The sequence below is a fragment of the Myxocyprinus asiaticus genome, chromosome 17 (assembly GCF_019703515.2).
Source record: "Myxocyprinus asiaticus isolate MX2 ecotype Aquarium Trade chromosome 17, UBuf_Myxa_2, whole genome shotgun sequence".
NCBI lineage: Eukaryota > Metazoa > Chordata > Actinopteri > Cypriniformes > Catostomidae > Myxocyprinus > Myxocyprinus asiaticus.
The window spans coordinates 30647755-30670049 of NC_059360.1; the positions used below are offsets into that span (position 1 = coordinate 30647755).

The 22295-nt window shown below is 37.1% G+C and overlaps 1 protein-coding gene across 3 annotated transcripts; it reads left to right on the plus strand.

Annotated features, from left to right (window-relative positions):
- Positions 1-249: 249 nt before the first annotated feature.
- LOC127455530 (cytospin-A-like) lies at positions 250-21857 on the plus strand. 3 transcript variants are annotated; one of them, XM_051723509.1, is made up of 13 exons: positions 250-473; positions 3676-3741; positions 5519-5908; positions 8496-8569; positions 15980-16371; positions 16871-16955; positions 17061-17136; positions 17269-17347; positions 19733-19838; positions 19989-20105; positions 20220-20279; positions 20713-20765; positions 20869-21857. In XM_051723509.1, exons 2-13 carry the CDS (start codon positions 3702-3704, stop codon positions 21056-21058), a joined length of 1662 nt encoding a protein of 553 aa, XP_051579469.1. In that variant the 5' UTR covers positions 250-473; positions 3676-3701; the 3' UTR covers positions 21059-21857. The 3 variants fall into 3 exon arrangements, with proteins under 3 accessions (XP_051579469.1, XP_051579470.1, XP_051579468.1); XM_051723510.1 differs by having other exon boundaries at positions 5522-5908; XM_051723508.1 differs by lacking the exons at positions 250-473; positions 3676-3741 and adding an exon at positions 3976-4534 and having other exon boundaries at positions 5522-5908.
- The last annotated feature ends 438 nt before the right edge of the window (positions 21858-22295 follow it).

Here is a 22295-nt window from a genome sequence, read left to right on the forward strand (position 1 = left end):
CACTAGGAAGAACCAACAGAGCTGAGATATTCTTCTAAAAATCTTCGTTTGTGTTCTGCTGAAGAAAGAAAGTCATACACATTTGAGATGGCATGAGGGTGAGTAAATTATGAGAGAATTTTTATTTTTGGGTGAACTATCCCTTTAATTATCGCACGTGCCCCATAGATAAGCTGCTTGAACTTCACTGTAAGTAATTTAGAGGGTATAAAAACAGGCTGTTGAATGTGATGAGTGTTTCCACACTTTAAAAAGCAGGACAGTGAGAACATGCGACTTACTTTGTGATTGCTGTAACCAGTGTTACTGCTCAGTCCTCATGAGGGTGCAAAAGAACAGTTTTAACTGGGCTGAATACTCACATCCTAAAGTCTCATCTGCACCCGTCTAGGAGAGAGGTGCGACTCAAGCAGCTATTGACAACATGTACAACTTCCCACTCAATCCCGGGAACGCCGAAGACCTACGATAAGGTTTGTAAACAACAAAAACGTTATTGATTCGTTATTATTGGTTTTTCGATTATATAGTCATGTAAATTAAGTAAGAATGATCTGTGGTACCTTTATTCCGATAGTAGTGATGCTCTGTCCATACTGTCATTTCATTTTTATTATCTTGGTTTAAAGTAATGTTTCCAAAATAAAAATGTAAAAGGAGCCATTCAGTTTTTGCGGTCCTTTAAACCGAGCTAATCTATGTGGACTATTCTGAAAACCATTTATGTAATACACGCCGGAATAATCTTTAATCTCAACATGCGTCTTTCAGGGCATGTCCCGTAAATTTCCTTAACTTTAAACTTAACTTTACAAAAAAAAAATTGAGGCAATCAGTTACATACATTTTTTACATTAATAAACTCGTTTAAATTAATAGAACTTTCAGATTTTCATTTTGTACTAAACATGCATGTTAATTGCTCTTAACTTGAAATTCTGAGTAAGATGACTCATACATTTTGATGTCACTTAACTTCAAATTGAACTCTTTAGCTGAACTTAAAATCAACAAGTAATCTCAATTTAAATATTTCAAGCAGAGGAAACCGTGTTACTATTATAATTAGTTAATACAGTAAAAGCCGTGCATGCTGTTTGGAGTTGTTTAATGAGTAAAACAATATAGCACTCTCTTAACTTTTACCTGTCCTCAACCTAAACCCAAGCTCCATTATTCACCGTAATGGTAACCCTCAAAACTCAATTATAACGGAATCTCTTCTAAATAACACAACAAAACATTAAAAACTAACAGTCTCCCTCTTTACATTCATCTTGTACATAGACATATTATACAACACTTAATTTGAACATTTACTCTCCCTGTCCAGTGCCATGCAAAGCATGCCTATAAATAGAAATCCACTGCCCAGTTTCAGTTAAATTTAAGTTCTGTAAATTTAAAGAGACAAGGTCATTAAACTCAAAACAATAAAACAATTCAGGTTACTTAAAAGGTGTCAGTTTCGTGAACTCAAAAGAAAGAGAAAGTTCTAAATACTCATCAAGGTTCATTTATTTAAACAAATCGATATTATTTAATTAGTCCCTACTAAAAAAATTAATGATTCTGAGCATTAGGGTTTACAGTGTATGTCTCTTTTACTCTATAATTGTTGTTAATAAATGAAACCTATGCAAAAATTAACCATGGCTTTACTATAATAATATTGTAGTAACCATGACTGTAGTTACCATGACCGTAACAATAGTTTTTTGGAAACCATGGATTTAATACAATTATCAATGGTTTTACTAGAGTAATACTGTAGTATGCATACAGTATAGTTACCATGGTATTATTAAAAAAATATTCTAGTAGCAAGTTTACTATGCTGTGATGGACTGGCCACCTGTCCAGGGTGTTTCCCTGCCTTTGGCCCGAGACAGCCGGGATAGGCTCCAGCACTACCTGTGATCCTAAAGGACAAGTGTCTTTAGAAGATGGATGAATGGAAGTTTACTATGGTTTTACTTCAAATACCATGGTTAAACTACTGTCACTGATTTATAATATAGATATAAAGATCAGTGGTTACTGTAGTAAAACCATAATTTTCGTAAGGTTAAACAAAATAGAAATCTAATAATTTCCCATTTTAGGGTTATAAATGTAAAAACAAAAAATTACCAATTTTATCCCAAAAATTTGCTATAAAGAAATCTGTTTAATAATACTTGGTATTGGGTCAAAAAGAAAGTAAGTTATATCACCCATCCCTACACTGGAGTGAACACAAGTTCATCAAACCCTCTTTATAAACACTGAGATAAAAGAATATTTCCTTGGCATAATGTTGATTACCACAAAAATGAATTTTGACTCGTAACGTGTGCTGGCAATGACAGGCAGATGAAGACGGTGATGATGTGAAGCACCCAAGTGCAGTTTATTTATAAACGTGAAATCCAAAAACCGTAAACAAAAACAAAACAAACTTGACTAGACGAGACGAGACATGACATGACATGACATGACATGACACGACAGGACAGGACAGGACAGGACAGGACATGACATGACATGACATGACATGACATGACATGACATGACATGACATGACATGACATGACATGACATGACATGACATGACATGGAATGGAATGGAATGGCGTTACACCAACATTCAATACCTGACCCAGACACAATGGAAAAATTAGACTTAAAAACACGGACATGGGAAACATAAACCAATGAACAAACAGAACTCTAAACAAGGTAACAAGACAAAGAGCATAAACCAATGACATGATAGAACCAATAACAAGACTATGAACCAATGGGAAACAGACACAAAGAACATGAGGGGAACAGGATGATCACATGACTTGACATGGAACTACTTTTCAAAATAAAAGACATAAACACAAAACATGAACATAAACACATCTAGACATGACACTCGTCCTTCCTTTTCTTTAAAAAAAGCCAAAATCTAGTTCCAGTGAGGCACTTACAATGGAAGTGAATGAGGCCAATCCATAAATGTTAAAATACTTACTGTTTCAAAAGTATAGCCACAAGATGTAAACAATATGTGTGTTACAATGATTTTAGTGTGATAAAATCTATTATTAACCTTTTCTGTGTTAAGTTATACAACAAATTTGTTGGCATGATGATGTAACGGCGTGAACCCTAAACCCACCATAAAAACAAAAATTTGAACAACTTTACAGTTAAAATAATACACGAGTTTTAATGGAAGAATTAATGTAAGTGCTTTTATAAAATTATAAGCTTCACATTTCTGACTTTAAACCCTCAGAAAACTGACCCCATTTACTTCCATTGTAAGTGCCTCCCTGTAACCTCGATTTTTGCTTCTTTTTTTTAAAAAAAGGAGGGATGTGTAGAAATTTAAAAAAAATTTGTGGTAATCAACATTATGCAGCAAATGCTGTCTATGAAGCTTAACTTGTATTGAATCCAAAATATTCCTTTAAACACATATGAACATAATTGTTTACATTTTTCTCAAAAGCTGAGACTGGTTTGCCCTACTAGTGAGTGAGACGAAACTCTCTGAAACAGTCTGTTTCTGCCAGCACTTCTCTTTATATTGCATATTGGATAATGAGACGGACCAGATAGAAACAATATGTGTGTGAACGTGTGTTAGAGAAACAAAAGATTATGTTAGTGTTTTACATTTTTTGACTCGTCCTACAGAGGAAAACAATATCTTCTTCAGTAACATGGGGAATTACTCTGGGAAGGAGCGACATGGATCTTCAGGTAAATAGTTTCTGAGAACACACATGCATGCATTGGTTGGTGTTTTTGTCAAAAAATGTCAGAGGCAGGACCCAAACGCAGAGTTGAAAATAAACAGGGAATTTATTAATACAAAAAAAAAAAAAAACTCCCACAAGGGGGGAAAAAAAAAAAAAACTACCCCATAGGGGGAAAAGGTATCCAGGCTGGGGAAGAGGGTAACGGGGAATAACAGGACCGACCAGACTGGAAACGGGAACAGGGAATAAAAAGAACACGAACCAACACACCAACTGGAAACAAGATGAACTGGCCCTGGACAGCAAACACAAGGTGACTAAAATAGGGAGAGAACTCAAACGGTTTAACAGGGGACTGGTGAGGCAAATTAACTAGTAATAAGCAAACACAGAGGCGGGGTATTACATAAGACAGAGAGACACGTGACGATACAGAAACAAAGCAAAGCCACGTATTCTCACAAGACAAAACACCCGAATGGCATGAGCGCACATCGCCAAGACAATAAGGCAATATACGCCCCTGCCAACCGACAAACAAGATGAGAGAATGCGTTGCAACGCCAAACAAGGCGATGCCCCGCATTCTCACACTAAACGAAACCTGAGTGTACATCGCAAGGCAAACACCACACAAAGAATGCAACAGGCGACAAAAACAAGACAGGACACCTGTGCGAGAGTTCGGCCACTCACAAACCCGAAATCTCAGACTGAAGTGACTGAACCTCAGCACAACATGAAGACAGCTAGCGACCCAGGCGCGCAGCGCAAAGCGAGCGCAACACGTGTCCGTGAGTGACAGACACAGAACATGGAGCATTAGTGTCCGGACCCCGACACAGACCGAAACTGATCCAGACAAGGAAGTCGGGATCCAGACACTATGCTCCGGACATGAAACACAAGACAGCTTGCGGCCCGGGCGCGCAGCGCAACACGAGCATGACTCGAGGTGCACCCATGTCCACGAGAGACAGACATAAACTATTGATGTGAGTGCATGCTGCCAAGATGACATAAGCGTGATGCACCCACGTGAATAACAGACAGACATGGAGCATAAGGGTCCGGATCCCGACACAGACCGAAACCGAACCAGACAGGAAGTCAGGATACAGACACCATGCTCCAGACATGAAACATGACAGACCGAAGAGCACATGGCAGGAAATACAACCAAAACCGTGTGCTCACACAAAGACAGACAACAAAACACAAGACAGACAAGAGACAATGATGCCACCGTGACAGTTTTATTGAGTTTATTGAAAGAAATACAGAGGAATTTGTTTACAAGAAAATAGAAATGTGTAATGGAGAGAGAAAAAGTTAGTTAAATAAGATAAAAAATTAAAGGATAAACAAAAAAGTGGTGATGGGCGAAGTGTGATTTACAGGCATGTGACCATCAGATATTGAGAAAGAAAGGAACAAAGAACAGCAGGACAGAGATTAAGTGTGTGTGTGTGAAAGAGAGAGAGAGAGAGAGAGAGAGCGAAAGAGAGAGAGAGAGAGGCTTTACTGGCATACTGTATTGTGCATTCTTCTCTGTTATTGGTTGTGTCCAGAGCCCTCGGTCTCACCGATTCAGCAAACATCTCTCACACCAAGACATGACAAAGAATTCTTAATGAACCCCCCCCCCCCACACCCCGTCTTGGTGAAAGTATAATTTCTGTGACAGTCTAATCTGCCTATATAAGTCATTGTATCTAGTAAATATATTAATTAAAGACGCATCTGACAGTTCTATGATCTCCACCTCTGTCTCTCAGCAGGCACTGCAGTGAACCCATTTGAAACATCTCCCACATCTCCCTATACCCTTACTTCTACCACCTTGTCCCCAACCACCCAGCTGGTGTCTGTTTCCAACAGCCCCTCAAAGACTGTAGAAAAAACAGCCACCCCTCAGTCACCTCAAGAGACTCTCAGTCCATCACTGATCTCCACCAATCAGAATGAGATGCTCAGGGAGTGCAGGACAGGGCCCACAAATCATATCCCAGAGGAGGGACATAAGGTGACACAAGGAAATGTGCAGGTACCTCAGTCCTCAGGTGTATGTGTGAAGGGCGACACAGGAGTGGATGCAAAACTGATACAAGACTGTTTGGTCACACTGGGGCTCAACAGTATTGAAGAGTCAACACACATGCTAAATGGTATGTCTCACTCATATTCATATGAACTAATACAGGCTCCTATACTTAAATATAATGTATATATTCAGTATATATATATATATTCATATTCAACTGTAGGTTATAACAGAATGGCACAATCATAAAACAAAACATGGCAACAAAGAATAAATGAAATGACCCCTGTTCAAAAGTCTGCATACCCTTTGTTCTTAATACTGTGTATTGCCCACTTTAGCATCAATGACAGTGTGCAGTCTTTTGTAATATTTGTCTATGAGGCCCCAATTCTTGCAGGTGGTATAGTTGCCCATTCGTCTTGGTACAATGCCTCCAGGTCATGCAAAGTCTTTGGTCATCTTGCATGAACCGCAAGTTTGAGATCTCCCCAGAGTGGCTTGATGATATTAAGGTCAGGAGACTTTGGCCACTCCAGAACCTTCACCTTTTTCTGCTGTAACCACTGGAGGGTCAACTTGGCCTTGTGCTAAGGGTCATTGTCATGCTGGAATGTCCAAGAGCGTCCCATGAGCAGCTTTCGTGCAGAAGAATGCAAATTGTCTGCCAGTATTTTCTGATATAACATGCTGCATTCATCTTGCCATCAATTTTCACAAGATTCCCCATGCCTTTAGAGCTCACATCCCCCCAAAACATCAGTGAGCCACCACCATGCTTCACAGTGGGGATGGTATTCTTTTCACTATAGGCCTTGTTGACCCCTCTCCAAACATAGCGCTTATGGTTGTGACCATAAAGCTCTGTTTTAGTCTCGTCACTCCAAATTACAGTGTGCCAGAAGCTGTGAGGCGTGTCAAGGTGTTGTCGGGCATATTGTAACCGGGCTTTTTTGTGGCATTGGCGCAGTAAAGGCTTCTTTCTGGCAACTCGACCATGCAGCTCATTTTTGTTCAAGTATCATCGTATTGTGCTCCTTGAAACATCCACACCGTCTTTTTCTAGAGCAGCCTGTATTTCTCCTGAGGTTACCTGTGGGTTTTTCTTTGTATCCCAAACAATTCTTCTGGCAGTTGTGGCTGAAATCTTTCTTGGTCTACCTGACCTTGGCTTGGTATCAAGAGATCCCCGAAATTTCCACTTCTTAATAAGTAATTGAACACTGCCACTGACTGGCATTTTCAAGGTTTTGGATATCTTTTTATATCCATTTCCATCTTTATAAAGTTCCATTACCTTGTCACGCAGGTGTTTTGACAGTTCTTTTCTGCTCCCCATGGCTCAGTATCTAGCCTGCTCAGTGCATCCACATGAGAGCTAACAAACTCATTTACTATTTATACACAGACACTAATTGCAATTTAAAAAGCCACAGGTGTGGGAAATTAAACTTTAATTGCCATTTAAACCTGTGTGTCTCATCTTGTGTGTCTGTAACAAGGCCAAACATTCAAGGGTATGTAAACTTTTGATCAGGGCTATTTGGGTGATTTCTATTATCTTTATGATTTAAAAATGAGTCAAACAACTATGTGATAATAAATGGCTTCATATGATCACTATCCTTAAATAAAAGACTTTTAAAAGATTTTTTGCATGATCAGTCATATTTTCAAAATCAGTGCCAAAATTTCACAATTTCTGCCACCTTATGCAAACTTTTGAGCACAACTGTATATATATATATATATATATATATATATATATATATATATATATATATATATATATATATATATATATATATATGTATATATATATACATATATATATATATATATATATATGTATATATTATTTTTTATACAATGGTTTCAATCATGGCTCAATCAGATTTCAGAGTCAGAATTATCCATCGTAATCTATATATTATTATTATGATTAATATATAATACTATGGATAATTCTAAATCTGAAATCTGATTAGATGTGTCATGATCGAAGCCATTAAAAATATCTTATTTATTTATCCATTAAATTGAATTCTGTCTTTATTCGTCAAACATAAACGCCTACATTTAGACAAATTAACTTATCACTTGGTGGAAGAATTGGTTATTGTGATTATTAGGCTACTAATAAAAGATTCATAATAATTATAGTAACACTTTACAATTAGGTTTCATCTGTTTATATCAGTTAACTAAATTAGTTAACAAGAACTAACAATGAACAATACTTTTAGAGCATTTATTACTCTTAGTTAACATTATTTCAACATTTACTAATACATTTTTAAAATTATAAGTTTTATATGTTACAATTAGTTAATGCATTATGAACTAACATGAACTAACAATGAACCATTGTATTTTAAGGAACTAACATTAACCAGGAATAGTTAAAATATATTGTTCATTGTTAGTTCATGATATCTAATCTAATGCTTTTATTAATGTAAACAAATGGAACCTTATTGTAATGTGTCATCGTAATTATTTATTGAACCTTAGTGTCTTTTATCATGCTACTGTTTCTGTCGTTTAAAAAAAATCTTTTATTAAAAGTTCTTCAAAGTCTTGAATTACATTCCTTTTACTACTATGGTAAAATCTAAGTAACACATGTTCTTTAATGGCTTAGCTTGCAAATGCTTATATTGTTCATGCTGTGGTAACCATTAAGAATCATATTTGTGTGTGTTTGCCAGATCTGTTACAGTGTTTTCTGATAGAGAGAGAGAAGATAAAGGAGGAATTGAGAACATGTAAAGAAAAGATTCAGGTGATTTGTTTACTATCCATCTAGTCTTTCAAATGATTCTGCGCATTGAACACTATCAGTTCCTACAGAGAACTTACTGTCTCAGCTATTCCAAGCCCAAACCCTAATACACTCATAATGTCATTCTCACAATGTGTGTACAGTGTTTTTACTTGATTAGTGTTGACATGACGAACAGCAGTGCAACCCAAATGAAACGATACCCAATAAGACTTCTTAAAAATCCCTAATACAGAGCCCACAGGCTAGAGTAAAAGACTTCTCTGTATATTTTAAAGGAATAGTTAACCCCCCAAAAAATAATATCTGTCATAATTCACTCACCTTCAAGTCATTCCAAACCCATATGACTTTCTTCTTTTAGTGCTAAAAGCAACGCAATTTCTCACATGAACGCGCAAGCCACTGTGAACCAGCTTCTCTCATAGCACTCATTAAAGAGCAACGGACATCATTGATTTGCTCTGGAAAATGACTTATATTTCAGGTTGTTTCTCACCAACAACTATGGTCCTTTTTTAAGCTTTTATGTGAGTCACTATCCACTGCCATTGTATTGAAAAGACAGACTGAGAGGGTCATTGGGGACAAGTAAATTATTACAGATTTTCATTTTGGGGTGTGTAAAATTCCTTTAATGTTATCACAACAGTGACATGTTTCATTTAGCAGCATGATTATTTACTATTGACAAGAGTGCTGTGGTGATGCATTACTGGTGTGCAGCTTGTGCTTGACACTATGGTTTCTAAAATTCCCTCCTTTAAAGACAGAGGAAAATGAAACAGGAAGTCACATTGTTTCCCAAGGTGCATGTCAGTGTGGGTCTGATAATAACCTGTCAACTTCAGCAAATACTTGTGGGACATGCAATCCCAGAAATTACTCTTTTCCTGTTTAAGCTAAGGAACTGACTTTGTTTTTGTGTGTGTGCATGTGTTTGTGTTATGGTGCTGCTGACATGGGCCTTATCTACTAGTCTCAAGTAATAAGATCAAAAATATATTTTTTTAGGCAGGAAATAGGAGAGCAAGTGAGAGAGATATAGAAAGAAGGAGAGGGAGATGGATTAAGTGAGAGACAGTGCAGAAAAGCAAACAAGAAAATGTTATTGCACATTGAAAAAAAAAATTAGCTCTTTGGCTGAACTTGATTGAATCATGGACAGTGGTTCCACGTGTTTGAAATACATTTTCTTAATTTAAAATTACTATGTAATATCAACACAAACACTTTGTGTAGAAAGAATCTACTTGAATTGGGTAAACCCAACAAAATTAGACATGTCAATCTAACTCAAATAAATCTCTTTTATTTCTTTATGTACTAACTAGTGAAAGCAAATGTTAGCATGCTAAATACCTGCTGGTTAGAAGCACTACAGTGTGTAGTTTAGTAACTTTGCTATAGTTAGCACAGCATTTGCTCAACATAGCAAGCAATTAATTTAATGTTTGAAAGCTACCTGTCCTCATTGTTATCTCAAGCTCCACCTTTCACCATAATGGTAACCCCCAAAACTTCAAAATAACAGAAGATCTTCTAAATCTCAACATAACAAAACATTAAACACTAACAGGTATCCCCTTTTATATTCATCTTGCACAAAAACACATAAAATAACACTTAATTTTAACATTTTCTCTCCCAATCGAGTCCAATATGGAAATCTCTTGCCCAGTTTCACCAATGCTACATTAATACCACAAAAAAAATTTCATGGTGTTCCAACTCAAATAAATTAAGTAAACTTATATTTAACACTCCATTTGGATAGAACACAATAAAATCAAGTTGTGACAAAATGTTCTAGAATAGTTTTCCTTGTTCGTTTTAATTAAGTAAATTGAACAAGCAGCAAAAATCTTTTTTTTTTTGTTTTTTTTTTTTAGTGCAGTTATCTCAAAGGTTTTCTCAAACTATTGCATAGTTTTTTGACTAGATAGTTTATGTGTACATGTACACATGAGTGTATGTGTTTGCATTCTCACTGATCTGTAGCGTTAATATGAGAGAAACTGGAAAAGAAAGTTAATGTAAAGTTTATATATAAAGATAGCCATAGCAGCTTTTAAACAATGGAACAATACTTTGGTCACAAAGCAGCTTTACAGGGTGTCAAGTCTGAAGAAGTAGAAGAGTCGAGACACAGACGGAAACAGGGAGTGACAGGGTGATATTGAGAGAGACAGTGAGGGGGATGTGGGGAATTTTGTTCAGCTCTTGCGAGAACAAAACCTTTTTGTTTGGCTGGTGTGACAGAGGCAGTCAGCATGTAACAACTGACTAAACAACAGTGTGTGTGCATACTTTGCTATAGTTTAGGGACAATTTTGTCTCCTGGACTGAGCTAAATCTGACAAAACCTCCCTTTAGGGACATCCTGGATGTCCTCAATTGGAAAAACGATCCATACATTTAAAAAAAAAAAAAAATGTTTTATTTTTTTTATTCTAAAATCTATCATTCTTTTTCTGACTTCTGAACATTGCTAAAAGGTTCATAAAATGAATGCACACAGAGCACAAGATAAATCATTGTGTGGGTGTGTGTTCCATAGGTGGTGGAGGGTCATGCCATCCGTAGCTTTTGTTCCATTCTTACATGCACACAAACATAAGATGCTGGCGGATCAGTTCCAGATGGACTGTGCTGAATGTGGGAGTCACACACTGGCTTTGGGTTTAGCTGTAAAAGCTTTACACAAAGTATTAGACTATTGGGTAAGACATACATGCCTGCAACTGTGTGGGCACTTTTCTGTGTGTGTAGTGTGATATGGGGTGTAGTGATTATGTACGTTGATATATTTGGGAGGTGTTGTCAAGAAGGGTGAGAAAGTCACACTTACCCACACACACATATACAGTACACTTTGCAAAGTCCCAAAAAGAATGACAACTTCTTATCATGTATGATGGGTGTGGTACTTCCCTAGAATTCCCACTGAGCCAGTGAGCTGATGTCTAAAACATGACCACTATCCAGAGAAAGAGAGAGAGGTGGGTTTTTTTTCTTTCCTCTCTAGATGCCTGGAAAGCACTGAGTGTGAACAGAGAGCGAGAGAGAGAGACAGAATTTCAATGACTTTAACAATGTTGGCTGACAAGTGTTAATGCTGTTATGTTAATGCTGTTTAAGTCAGCCTTCCTTAAACCTTATTCATCATCGACAATATCAGGGCTCTTTATTATATACAGTCATATCTGAGCACATTCCAAGACAAATGCTTCAGGATTTAAATGAGCTAATAAGAAAAGCTTTCTTTTGCATCATAAGGAAAAGCATGCTACATGAAAACCCTCACAGAAGTTCTTCAAACTGTCAGTATGTTTAAATGCACTTTAAAAGTTTAATTTCAGTCTGACTAAATTAATAATTCGTCTTTTTAAAATGTTCTGACTTGTAAACATCTGACTGAAATCTTACCAGTTCGATTTTTGCAAAGCCATATTAACAGTCCTAGATAATGCAGTTGTAGCTTGGCTTTGTCAAGCATGTTAACATGTTAATCGGACCTTAACAGAGACCAACAGTCTGGTTCCGAAAGTAAAAATCCAGCTTTTTCCAAAGGGGAAATGATTATTAACGATAACTTTTAATCCTTTAAAGACAGACCTACCATGAGCTCTGAGGTTATTTATTGATGGTATATGCTCAGTCTGTGTTATTTCAACTAATAGCGGAATTCCTGGTGAAGAACTACACTACCCATGATCCATCAGAGAAAGGTCAACCAAAGAGTCTTGGCAGACTAACACTCCCATGATGCACCGTGAAAGACGCAAACAAGTACACTCTCAGACTACTAATAAATTTGTATGTATCTGAATATTTTGGAATAAATTTATTATATTGTTTCTATACCTGTAATCAATAACTTAAAATAAATAGTTTTTATTTTGATAGTTTTTAATTTGATTACGCTATTCACAATGCTTCATGGTATTGTGGTTCAATCCCTTATTAAAGACGTTAAAGGAATATTCTGGGTTCAATACAAGTTAAGCTCAATAGACAGCATTTTTGGCATAATGTTGATTACCACAAAAATTCATTTTGACTTGCCCCTCCTTTTCTTTGCAAAAAAAGCACAAATCTGGGTTCCAGTGAGACATTTACAATGGAAGTGAATGGGGCCAGTTCGTAAACGTTAAAATGCTCACTATTTCAAAAGTATAGCCACTAGACAATATGCGTGTTAACATGATTTAAGTGTGATAGTCACTTTTTTTTTTCTGTGTAAAGTTATATACAATTTTACAACTTCGTTGCCATGATGATGTAATATCAACAAACCCTCAAATGACTGTAAAATTCAAAGCTCAAATAATACGTTTTAACATAAACATTTATATTATAACATTATAAGCTTCACATTTCTGCCTTTAAACCATCCAAAAATTGGCCCTATTCACTTCCATTGTAAGTGCAACTTTGCAACTCACTGCAACTTTTATTTTTTTTATTTTTTGTGGTAATAAACATTATGCCACAATGCTGTCGATTGAGCTTAACTTGTATTGAACTCTGATTAAGTACACAGTATTGTACCTTTGACTTTTTGTCCATTTTTTTGCTTTAAATCAAAGCTTGTAATGTTGTGTTTTACATTGAAGCTGGTTGGTTTGGTTTATGGCTAAGAATGCTTTTATGAAGGCTCTAATGAAATCCTTATGGAAAAAATGAATAAGAAAAACACTTGGGGAAATCAGACGACTGAAAAGTGAGCGCTCTATTGGCATTGTGTGCGTTCTCCTAAACACAGTAGTGATGCTCAACGTGTATTTACCCCTTCATTAGCTGACGTCCTAACTTTAAATACTCTATTAAGCATTTTGTCATGTAAAGTGTATTTAGACAGACAGATGAAGTTGACTACGCAAAACCTGACATAGCTCGATTATAACTGCACATGTAAACATACTGACTGTCTCTTCTGAAAAAAAAAACAAAAAAAAGGTTCTTGATTAAAATAATTAATGGGACGTTTCTTATAACAGCTAGTGTTTTTATTATTTGATAGAGTTTTTATTTCCTTTTGTGGATTTTAGTAGCAGGACATTGAATAAATATTGAATTTAGTGCTTAGACTAGAGTATCAATAACACTGTTTGTGTCAAACGAAGAATTCTCTCAAACGAGATTTATTTTGAACATGAATTATTTAAAAAACAATCATTTCACTGCATGAAGGAGCCTTTTTTGGGGATCACAGTTTTCTCTACCTTACACATTTACAATGTGTTTTTAACACATTATTAACACAATTGTGCATTTTCTCAAAGCTTCAAAAGGTACAAATTTATATTGTTATATACCAAAGTTTTGAAACTTTAAAATGGTTGAAGTCTCATTTCAGGCAGTAGAGAAATACCCAAATACACCCACAGCTTCTGTTCTTGCATCAAATAGATCACCAAACCTTGGTGTGTGTTAAAAAGAGAAAGAGAGTACAGTGTTGTGTATTCTTGCTATAATCAGCTCCAGATGGAGTCTGGAGGCCTTGGAGTGATGAAAAGGGTCCCTCAACTTTCCTTGTTGTCTCCTCCTCCTACTCTAATCTAGTTCCATCCTCCCTCTGTGTTCTTTGTTTAATCACAGTCTTTCAGCTGTTCTTCTAACTCCCTGTACAGCGTTCTCAAAGATTCTGCATGGTTGTTATCTACCCCTTCATCATATTAACTCTTATGCCATTGCATTTTCCCCTTTTTGGCCTCTCTTTTTCTAAACTGCTTTGCCTGCTAAGCATACTCAACTCTTCCTGTCTGTTTGTGTTATTGTAAGGATTGCACCATAATGATTTACTCGCTCTGTTAACTTCAGTACAGTCAGTAGTTTGCATTTGTTTGACTCATTTTCCCACTCTTAATAAATCCTGATGTTTCAGTCAGTGTGAAAGAGAGAAAGGAAAAAGAAAGGGATGATGAAATAGAGAGAAAGTTGTGCTTATCTAACTTGTTTAATAATTTATTTATGTATTTGTTCATGTTTTTTTTATGTTATTATTCAAAAAAGGAAATCATTATATGGTTTCCACTGTAAAAGGTTTCTGAGGATTCCTAAGCTTCACTGCCCTTACTTGGGAGAAATTGTGAACTGCCAAACTCCAGGGAGTCCAGTGTTTGAGACCCTGCCATGTTAATAATGATGCAAGGGTTCAGTTAAATGTAGACCAGTCATGTATAGCCAGACCTTTGACTAAATTGCATAAGATCTGGTCCAAACTGCACCGTATTCTAGCCAAGAACCACTTCGACAGTCAGAGCTGACTGACATGTAATATTACTAACCGCAGTTTGCTTTGTTTTCAGATGGCTTGAAGATAACATCATCTGCAGCCATGGCAGTCGAATATTTGTTATATTTGTTGTGTTTGTGAAATACTGCTGTTGTAACCCATTCACATCAAGGTTCGATGTATTGTGCATTTTGAGATGCTATTCTGCTCACTACAATTGTACAGAGTGTTTACCTGAGTTACTGTAGCCTTTTTGTCAGCTTAAACCAGTCCAAGACTTTCTGTCCGCAGAACTTCCGCTCACTGGATGTTTTTGGTTTTTGGCACCATTCTGAGTAAACTCTAGAGACTGTTGTGCATGAAAATCCCAGGAGATCAGCAGTTACAGAAATACTCAAACCAGCCCGTCTGGCACCAACAATCATACCACAGTCGAAATCACTGAGATCACATTTTTTACCCATTCTGATGGTTGATGTGAACATTTACTGAAGCTCCTGACCCGTATCTGCTTGATTTTATGCATTGCATTGCTGCCACATGATTGGCTGATTAGATAATCGCATGAAAAGTAGGTGTACAGGTGTTCTTTATAAAGTTCTCAGTGAGTGTATTTTTTATATCACTGTGATTTTATTTTTTATGCCTTATTGAATACTGAGCAATCACTTTAATGTCAGAACATGTTCACGGCTGCAATCGGAGTAAGCACAGATTCCTGTGTGTTAGTGAATATGAAATGGCTCTGGACCACAGCATGTAAATACTACAGGAAATGTTTCATGCCTTTGAAGCAGCTCTTGTACTGATCTTGCTGAGACGTGTAGTACTAGCTCAAAATGGTGAGATTCAAAACAAACCTACTGACCTCATAGGCTCACCACTGAGTTATGACTATATACTCAACAGGAAAACATTCATATCATCTGCCTACTGCTCTGCTCTCATACACTCTCTTTCATCAAGAGATTCTGTTTTGTAAAAGGAGTAATTTGTTAGACAGATGTGAGCAATATAATGTAATAAAATATATATATATATATATATATATATATATATATATATATATATATATATATATATATATATATCGTTTTTTGTGTCTGTTAACAGTAATGTTCATGTTGCCCGGCATGAATTACATGCTCTCTCTATTTCTCCTTTTGTAGGCAGAACGTGATGAGTGGCAGCAATTCCAGGCTGACCTGAAGGTGGCGCTAGTGGTTTCAGACAGACTGAGGGCAGAGGCAGAGGAAGAGCTAAGTGCTCTCAGAGATGCTCGGCAGGACTGGGACAGACAATTAGCTGATGCCTTGCAGGGTCGACGAGAGGTCGAAGGTCAATTGAAAAACCTTAAAATTGAGCTGGAGCAGAGCACACAGAAATTGAAGATGATCACAGGCAGCCATCAGGGGGCGCCAAACCTCAGGAGCCTTGCGAGAGAGGGAGGAATAGAAAGAGTGGAGGTATTTGAGAAGAACATTGGACCTGCTGAGAAATGGAGAGATGAGATTAAAGGAAAAAAAGAACTGTGCATCTCTGGTACGACAGAGAGATCAAGGTAAGAATCACCCAAGTTATAGTGTATATGTCAGCGGAGTGACACCAATTTCCCATCGCCGCCTTAACACGTTTTTTTATCACTCTACTCCAGCCCCACTCCAGGTTATCCATTTCCTGCTTCCCAAGCAATAATGGTGTAATCATATATGAGGCCCTGAGTCTCCACCCATTTTATTTGTATGCTATTTATTGTGTTGTATATCTGATTGTTTAACAATATTGGTTAAGACCTCAGCTGGTAAACATGTAAGGCTCAGTCCGAGGTAAGACTGACCAAAGAACTAGCTGATTTAGTTTTTGCCTATTCATCTAATGAGTTCCATTGAGTGATCATGGTGAATCAGAGCACAATTCTGCAATACATAATGTACTGTATCGGAGGATTTGTCCGAAGGAGAACATTGTTTAGTGATTCCGAATGATTCATTGTTTTCAGCCCACAGTCTGTCAATCTGTCCCCCTGCATTACATTCATAGATCATTCCATCATTTTGCAGGAGCCTCTGTAGGCTGCCCTCAGATTACCCTGATGTTGTTATAAATGGTACCCCCCAGGTCTCTGTTACTGTGACAAAAGAATCTGTAAGTATTGAAAAAAATATTCCTTACTCTAACCTAATTAGGTATTATTAACGCATCTGAAATGTTTAACAGCTTAAATCAGTTTCAAGTGTTTATTAATTTCAGCCTCATCAGAATAAGACTCAAACAAGTTTGAGCGGAAGTTTAGACCAACAGAACAACACGAAGTATTCCATCAAAGGTGTGCGAGCATGGTTTTCATTTGCACTATATCCAGTTGAATGGATTTCATGGTATTTCCCTTTTCTAGCATACCATACTCATACAGACATAAATGATTCATTCTGCGTGCATGTTTGTACATGTCCAACAGATAACAAAGCGGAGAATTCACTCCTACAAATGTGCAACTCTTCAGTTTTAGATGTGCCAAACAAGATTAACTGGACTAGGTGATTGTTTTTGTTTTTTTAATCTGGCTTTCTCATGCTTCAACTCTATCAAACACTTTAGGGCTATTCACACAACTATGCTTATTACTGGGTGAAGCAATATTCTAAACTTAGGTTAGCACCGATTTTAACCCTGGATTATGAAGCCCTGCTCCAAACGTTTACTGTACTTGTCTAAAAAATGTATTAACCCTGTAAATGTGCAAATAAGAACATTAACCAAGGGTTTACAAATATACAGTGAGAAATATCACAACCTGATACCCAGGATTATGTTAACCCAGGGTTAAAAATGACCCCGGGTTAACAATGTTAAGTGTGACAGGCCATTATACTGTCTATTAAAGTGATAGTTCACCCAAAAATGAAAATTCTCTCATCATTTACTCACCCTCATGCCCAGATGTGTATGACTTTCTTTCTTCTGCTGAACACAGCAAAGATTTTTAAAAGAATATCTCATCTCTGTAGGTCCATACAATGCAAGTGAATGGTGACCAGACCTTTGAAGGTCCAAAAAGCATATCAAGGCAGCATAAAAGTAATCCATAAAACTCCAGTGGTTTAATCCATATCTTCAGAAGCGATTTGATGGGTGTGGGTGAGAAACAGATCAATATTTAAAGGGGTCATGACATACTTTTTTCTTATTACTGTATTATCTTCCCTGAGGTCCACTTATAATTTCAATATAGTATTTTTTCACCAAAACAGTTATAATTTAGTCATATATAATAATATTTCACCCTGTCTCTGGCTCTCTGTCTGAAATGCTTGGTTTTAAGCTGTCTGGCCCTTTAAGACTTCACTGTAAATGCCCACTGTTCTGATTGACTAACATCGTGCAGCCCTTCCAATATTGCTATATTTGAAATGCAATCCAAAGAAAATGAACAAACTCCACACTACATTTCAGATTTAACACATAACATAAACCCAACACATTTAATCTGAATACAGTATATTAAACTGTTCACTCAAGCAGCACCATCAAATATTAACAGTCATGACATATAAAATATTCATGAATAAAATTGTTTACTTACGGTTTTGCAGTCCAGTAGTGTTTTAAATGCCCCATCCTTCAGTAACTGTTTCTTTGCAAAGCTTGAATCATATTGTGACTGTAATAAAATCCATGATGTTGGGTGCTTCAACAGGCCAAAGCATAGATGCTGGTCTTCACATCTCACATCTTCCATGTTTGTTTACACACAGGACTGCATGTGTTTTACCCATCCAGTGGCAGCAGCTGAATGAGACGCGTTTTTAAAAGTTGTGCTTGTATGCTCTTAAAACATGGCGCATATCGCCGGTGTTGTACCAATACGATCAAAGACGTCCATGTTTACAAAAGGCCAACAATTAAAAATTGCACAGATGGGTGCAGAAACAGTCCAGGATGCCTTCAAAACAGCTCAACAGCATGACAGCGCAGCTGAATGAAACACAATGGGGGTCTCCATTTTGAAGTTATAACTTGACATTGTGTCTTTTAAAAGTGGCACGAGATTTATGATAATGGTCAAAGCCATTCGTCTAGTGCATGTTTTTGTAGAAAAACATTTAAATCCAGACAGGCACATGAAGGTGTCCTGTGTAAGTCCACTTTGGATGAATCTCCCATGACAGGCCATCTCTCTCCTCTTCACCTGTGTGACTGACTAAGCACCAGTGGGCAGGGCCAAGGATGCAATGACGGAAAAATAGGCGTTGCATATGCAGATGTATTTGGTCCTTGTGACCTCACATGTTCCACGTATTCCAAACGAGCCGTTTTTGCAGCTTGGTTTAAATAAATGATCTTTTTCTATTGAGGAAGTTTTCAGTTCAGAAATAAGTTTTTATAGTATAATGGCCTCTTATATGTCAAAAGATCAAGAAAAATTTGATTCCTCATGTCATGACCCCTTTAAGTCCTTTTTTACTATCAGTCTCCACTTTCACATTCTTCTTCTTTTGTTTTTGGCGATTTGCATTCATCATGCATATCACCACCTACTGGGCAGGGAAGAGAATTTATAGTGAAAAAGGACTTGTTCTGTTTCTAACCCACACCTATCATATCGCTTCAGAAGACATGGATTTAACCACTGGAGTCGTAAGGATTAATTTTATGCTGCCTTTATGTGCTTTTTGGGCCACCATTCACTTGCATTGTATGGACCTACAGAGCTGAGATATTCTTTAAAAAATCTTAGTTTGTGTTCAGCAGCGGCTGGCATGAGGGTGAGTGATGAAAGAATTGTTATTTTTGGGTGAACTATCCCTTTAATCCTTTTTAAGTGTTAATAAGCAATACTGTAATGGTAGTCAAAAGAAAAAGACATGACATATTTTCTTTCACAATTCTTCTCTTTTTTCATCTCTCTCCTTTCACATTAGGACACAGGAGGATTTCCAATCAAGCCGCCGGTTATTGAGGCCTCATGGCGGCTCCAAGCGGAACTCCCTGCTTCGCTGGTGCCAGGGCAGAACTCAAGGATACAAGGTACTGAACAGAAATGAACTAGATTTAGATTGATTTTCAGGCAGCAAATTTTGTTAAAGTGAACTGAAATGAGAGTTAAGTGACTGATGTGGAATATCTACCTGTCTCTCTCCCATTCTGCTTTCTCTTTCCTTCTTGTCTGTCTTGCAGAATATTGAAATTACTAATTTCAGCAGTAGCTGGGTGGATGGTTTGGCCTTTTGTGCAATTTACCACAGTTTCCTCCCCTCTCACATACCATACAACACTCTCAGTCCAGAAAACAAGGTAACACACCCACTAAAACACACACATACACACACACACACACACACACACACATGCTTACACACAAATGTATAAAGAGAAAGGTTATGATATTGATCATTATTTTAACCTCAGAAAGAAAACCTCGCTCTAGCATTCCAGACTGGAGAAAGCTTTGGAATCTCTACATCACTGGTAAGTGATTGCTTGGATATTTTCTGAGCAGTTGTAGTTTATTTTATTAGCTCCAGTCCTGTAATTTACCACATCCTGATTCAGAGGCCATACTAATCACCTAGTGTATGATTAATCATTTCCAGCTTGAAGCAAAAACAATCTGTCAGATAGTTGTGATTTCAGAACATGATATACATGAGAATTAGAAACATGACATGACTATTTGTAATTGGCTGGACAAAGGAGTGACTAAAACATGAATGATTGGATATCAAAATGATTCAGACATTATTGGCTGTGTTGGATGAGTAACATAAATATGATGGGCCAGATATAAAAATGACTCACACAGGATTGTCCAGATAGAAATATGACTCAAATATGATGCAAACATGACTACAATTTCTTGTAGTTGTTCATTTCTTAATAATGTTTCACTGTGGTTTCTCAGACGGTGGAAGAGATGCTGAAAGATGATGCACCTGACTGGCACAGAGTTCTGGAGTATGTAGAGAGCATCTACTGCCACTTTGAGATGTGAGACTCTGGATATACCAGAACCTGATTATATACAATGATCACCAACGCTCTTAAAATTACACCACAGGAACAAGTATTCTAGAACCTCAGAGGGGTGCCGACGACACAGCTACACCAGCTCTACAGCACTACCACCAAGCATAGAGGACGAGCCAGAAATGGGCCATAAAGTTTCTTGTTGTTGTCTTTCCCTGCTGAAAAGACCAGTTTATGTTGTGCTTTGGGTCCCCCAGCATAAAAAAACTAGCTTTTTTTAAACTAGCTTAACCAGCTTCATCAGAAAGATCATGCTGGTCAACCAGCTTCACCAGGAAGGTTTTGCTGGTGAAAAGCATGACTATGCTGGTCCACCAGCTAGACCATCACCCAACCAGCACTAACCAGCTTAGACCAGCACGGTAATTGCATGCTGGTTAAGCTGGTCTTTTCTGCAGGGTTAACTGTTGGTCTTGGATCAGATTTTTTTAAAACAGTAAAGCAGTTTTATTTTTTAAAACTTTTGAAACTCTTGACCAGCTTCTGAAGATAGATCTTTGTGTTAGTGTTAAGGAAGATTTGGTGTTGGATGAGGAGTGTCCAGTACCATCAGATTTGTGACTGTTTCCATTTGTTTTTGTTGCCCTCTGTGGGTTCTTATATGGAATTGCAAGTTTTATTTTTTATTCAGATTCTTGTGCGCTATGACCAGACTTGGTCTACAGTGTAAATTTCCAACAAAAATCCCTACTCCTGTTTGTGTGCCACGTTGCTTTCTTCTTTTTTTTTCTGTGTGATCAAAGGGCTCTGTAAATAACCACACTGTTGAGTCTCACTGTGAATACAATCACTTCTGAGCAAGGAACACAGAGCTAATTCATCCAGCAGCTGGAATATCATCCTGTTAATTTTCTTGAGCCCTCAAACCATCAGTCATACTCAGACATCAATGAGTTTCATAAGCATGTTTATCACTTTCTGACAATACTTGTTAAAATACCACCAGCGTAATGTATATATAAACCCTTGGAAAGTTTCCAAAGACAAACCAGTACTGATGAATAAATATTTTTGTTTGTACCTTTGTTCTAATATTTTTCTTGTAATCTATTCAAACATGCATGTTATTTTCAGTGAGCAGTCTCTCTGGGCCACAGACTCTTTGCTTTATGTTCTCAAGATATACTCTTTTGAAGCAAATCCTTTTAAAGAAATATGTTTGTCTCAGAGAGTGAAATGAGTTACTGTCCTCTTTTTAAACAAGCTAAATTTTGAAATCAGCCATTTCACTTTTAGTTTTGATTTAGAACAGGATACACATGCAGGTTTGAATGAGTTCTGTATGAAGAGGATGAGTAGGATGATCGAAACCTGCATTTACATTTCACACTCTCTGTCTGTCTTTCACTATTTCCCTGTTCCTCTTTCCTCCAACAAATTATTAATAGAATAATAGAAAAATATGATTGAAGATTTCTTAATCCAAAAACCACTGGTGAAAGGGACACTTATCCATCA

What these genes read in the sequence shown, in the direction of transcription:
- LOC127455530 (XM_051723508.1), top strand. Translation starts at nt 4,291, where the DNA reads ATGCGTTGCAACGCCAAACAAGGCGATGCCCCGCATTCTCACACTAAA. An exon ending in GCAGAACTCAAGGATACAAG is followed by an intron (nt 19,839 to 19,988) that starts GTACTGAACAGA and finishes TCTGTCTTGCAG; the next exon opens with AATATTGAAATTACTAATTT. An exon ending in CTCTCAGTCCAGAAAACAAG is followed by an intron (nt 20,106 to 20,219) that starts GTAACACACCCA and finishes TTTTAACCTCAG; the next exon opens with AAAGAAAACCTCGCTCTAGC.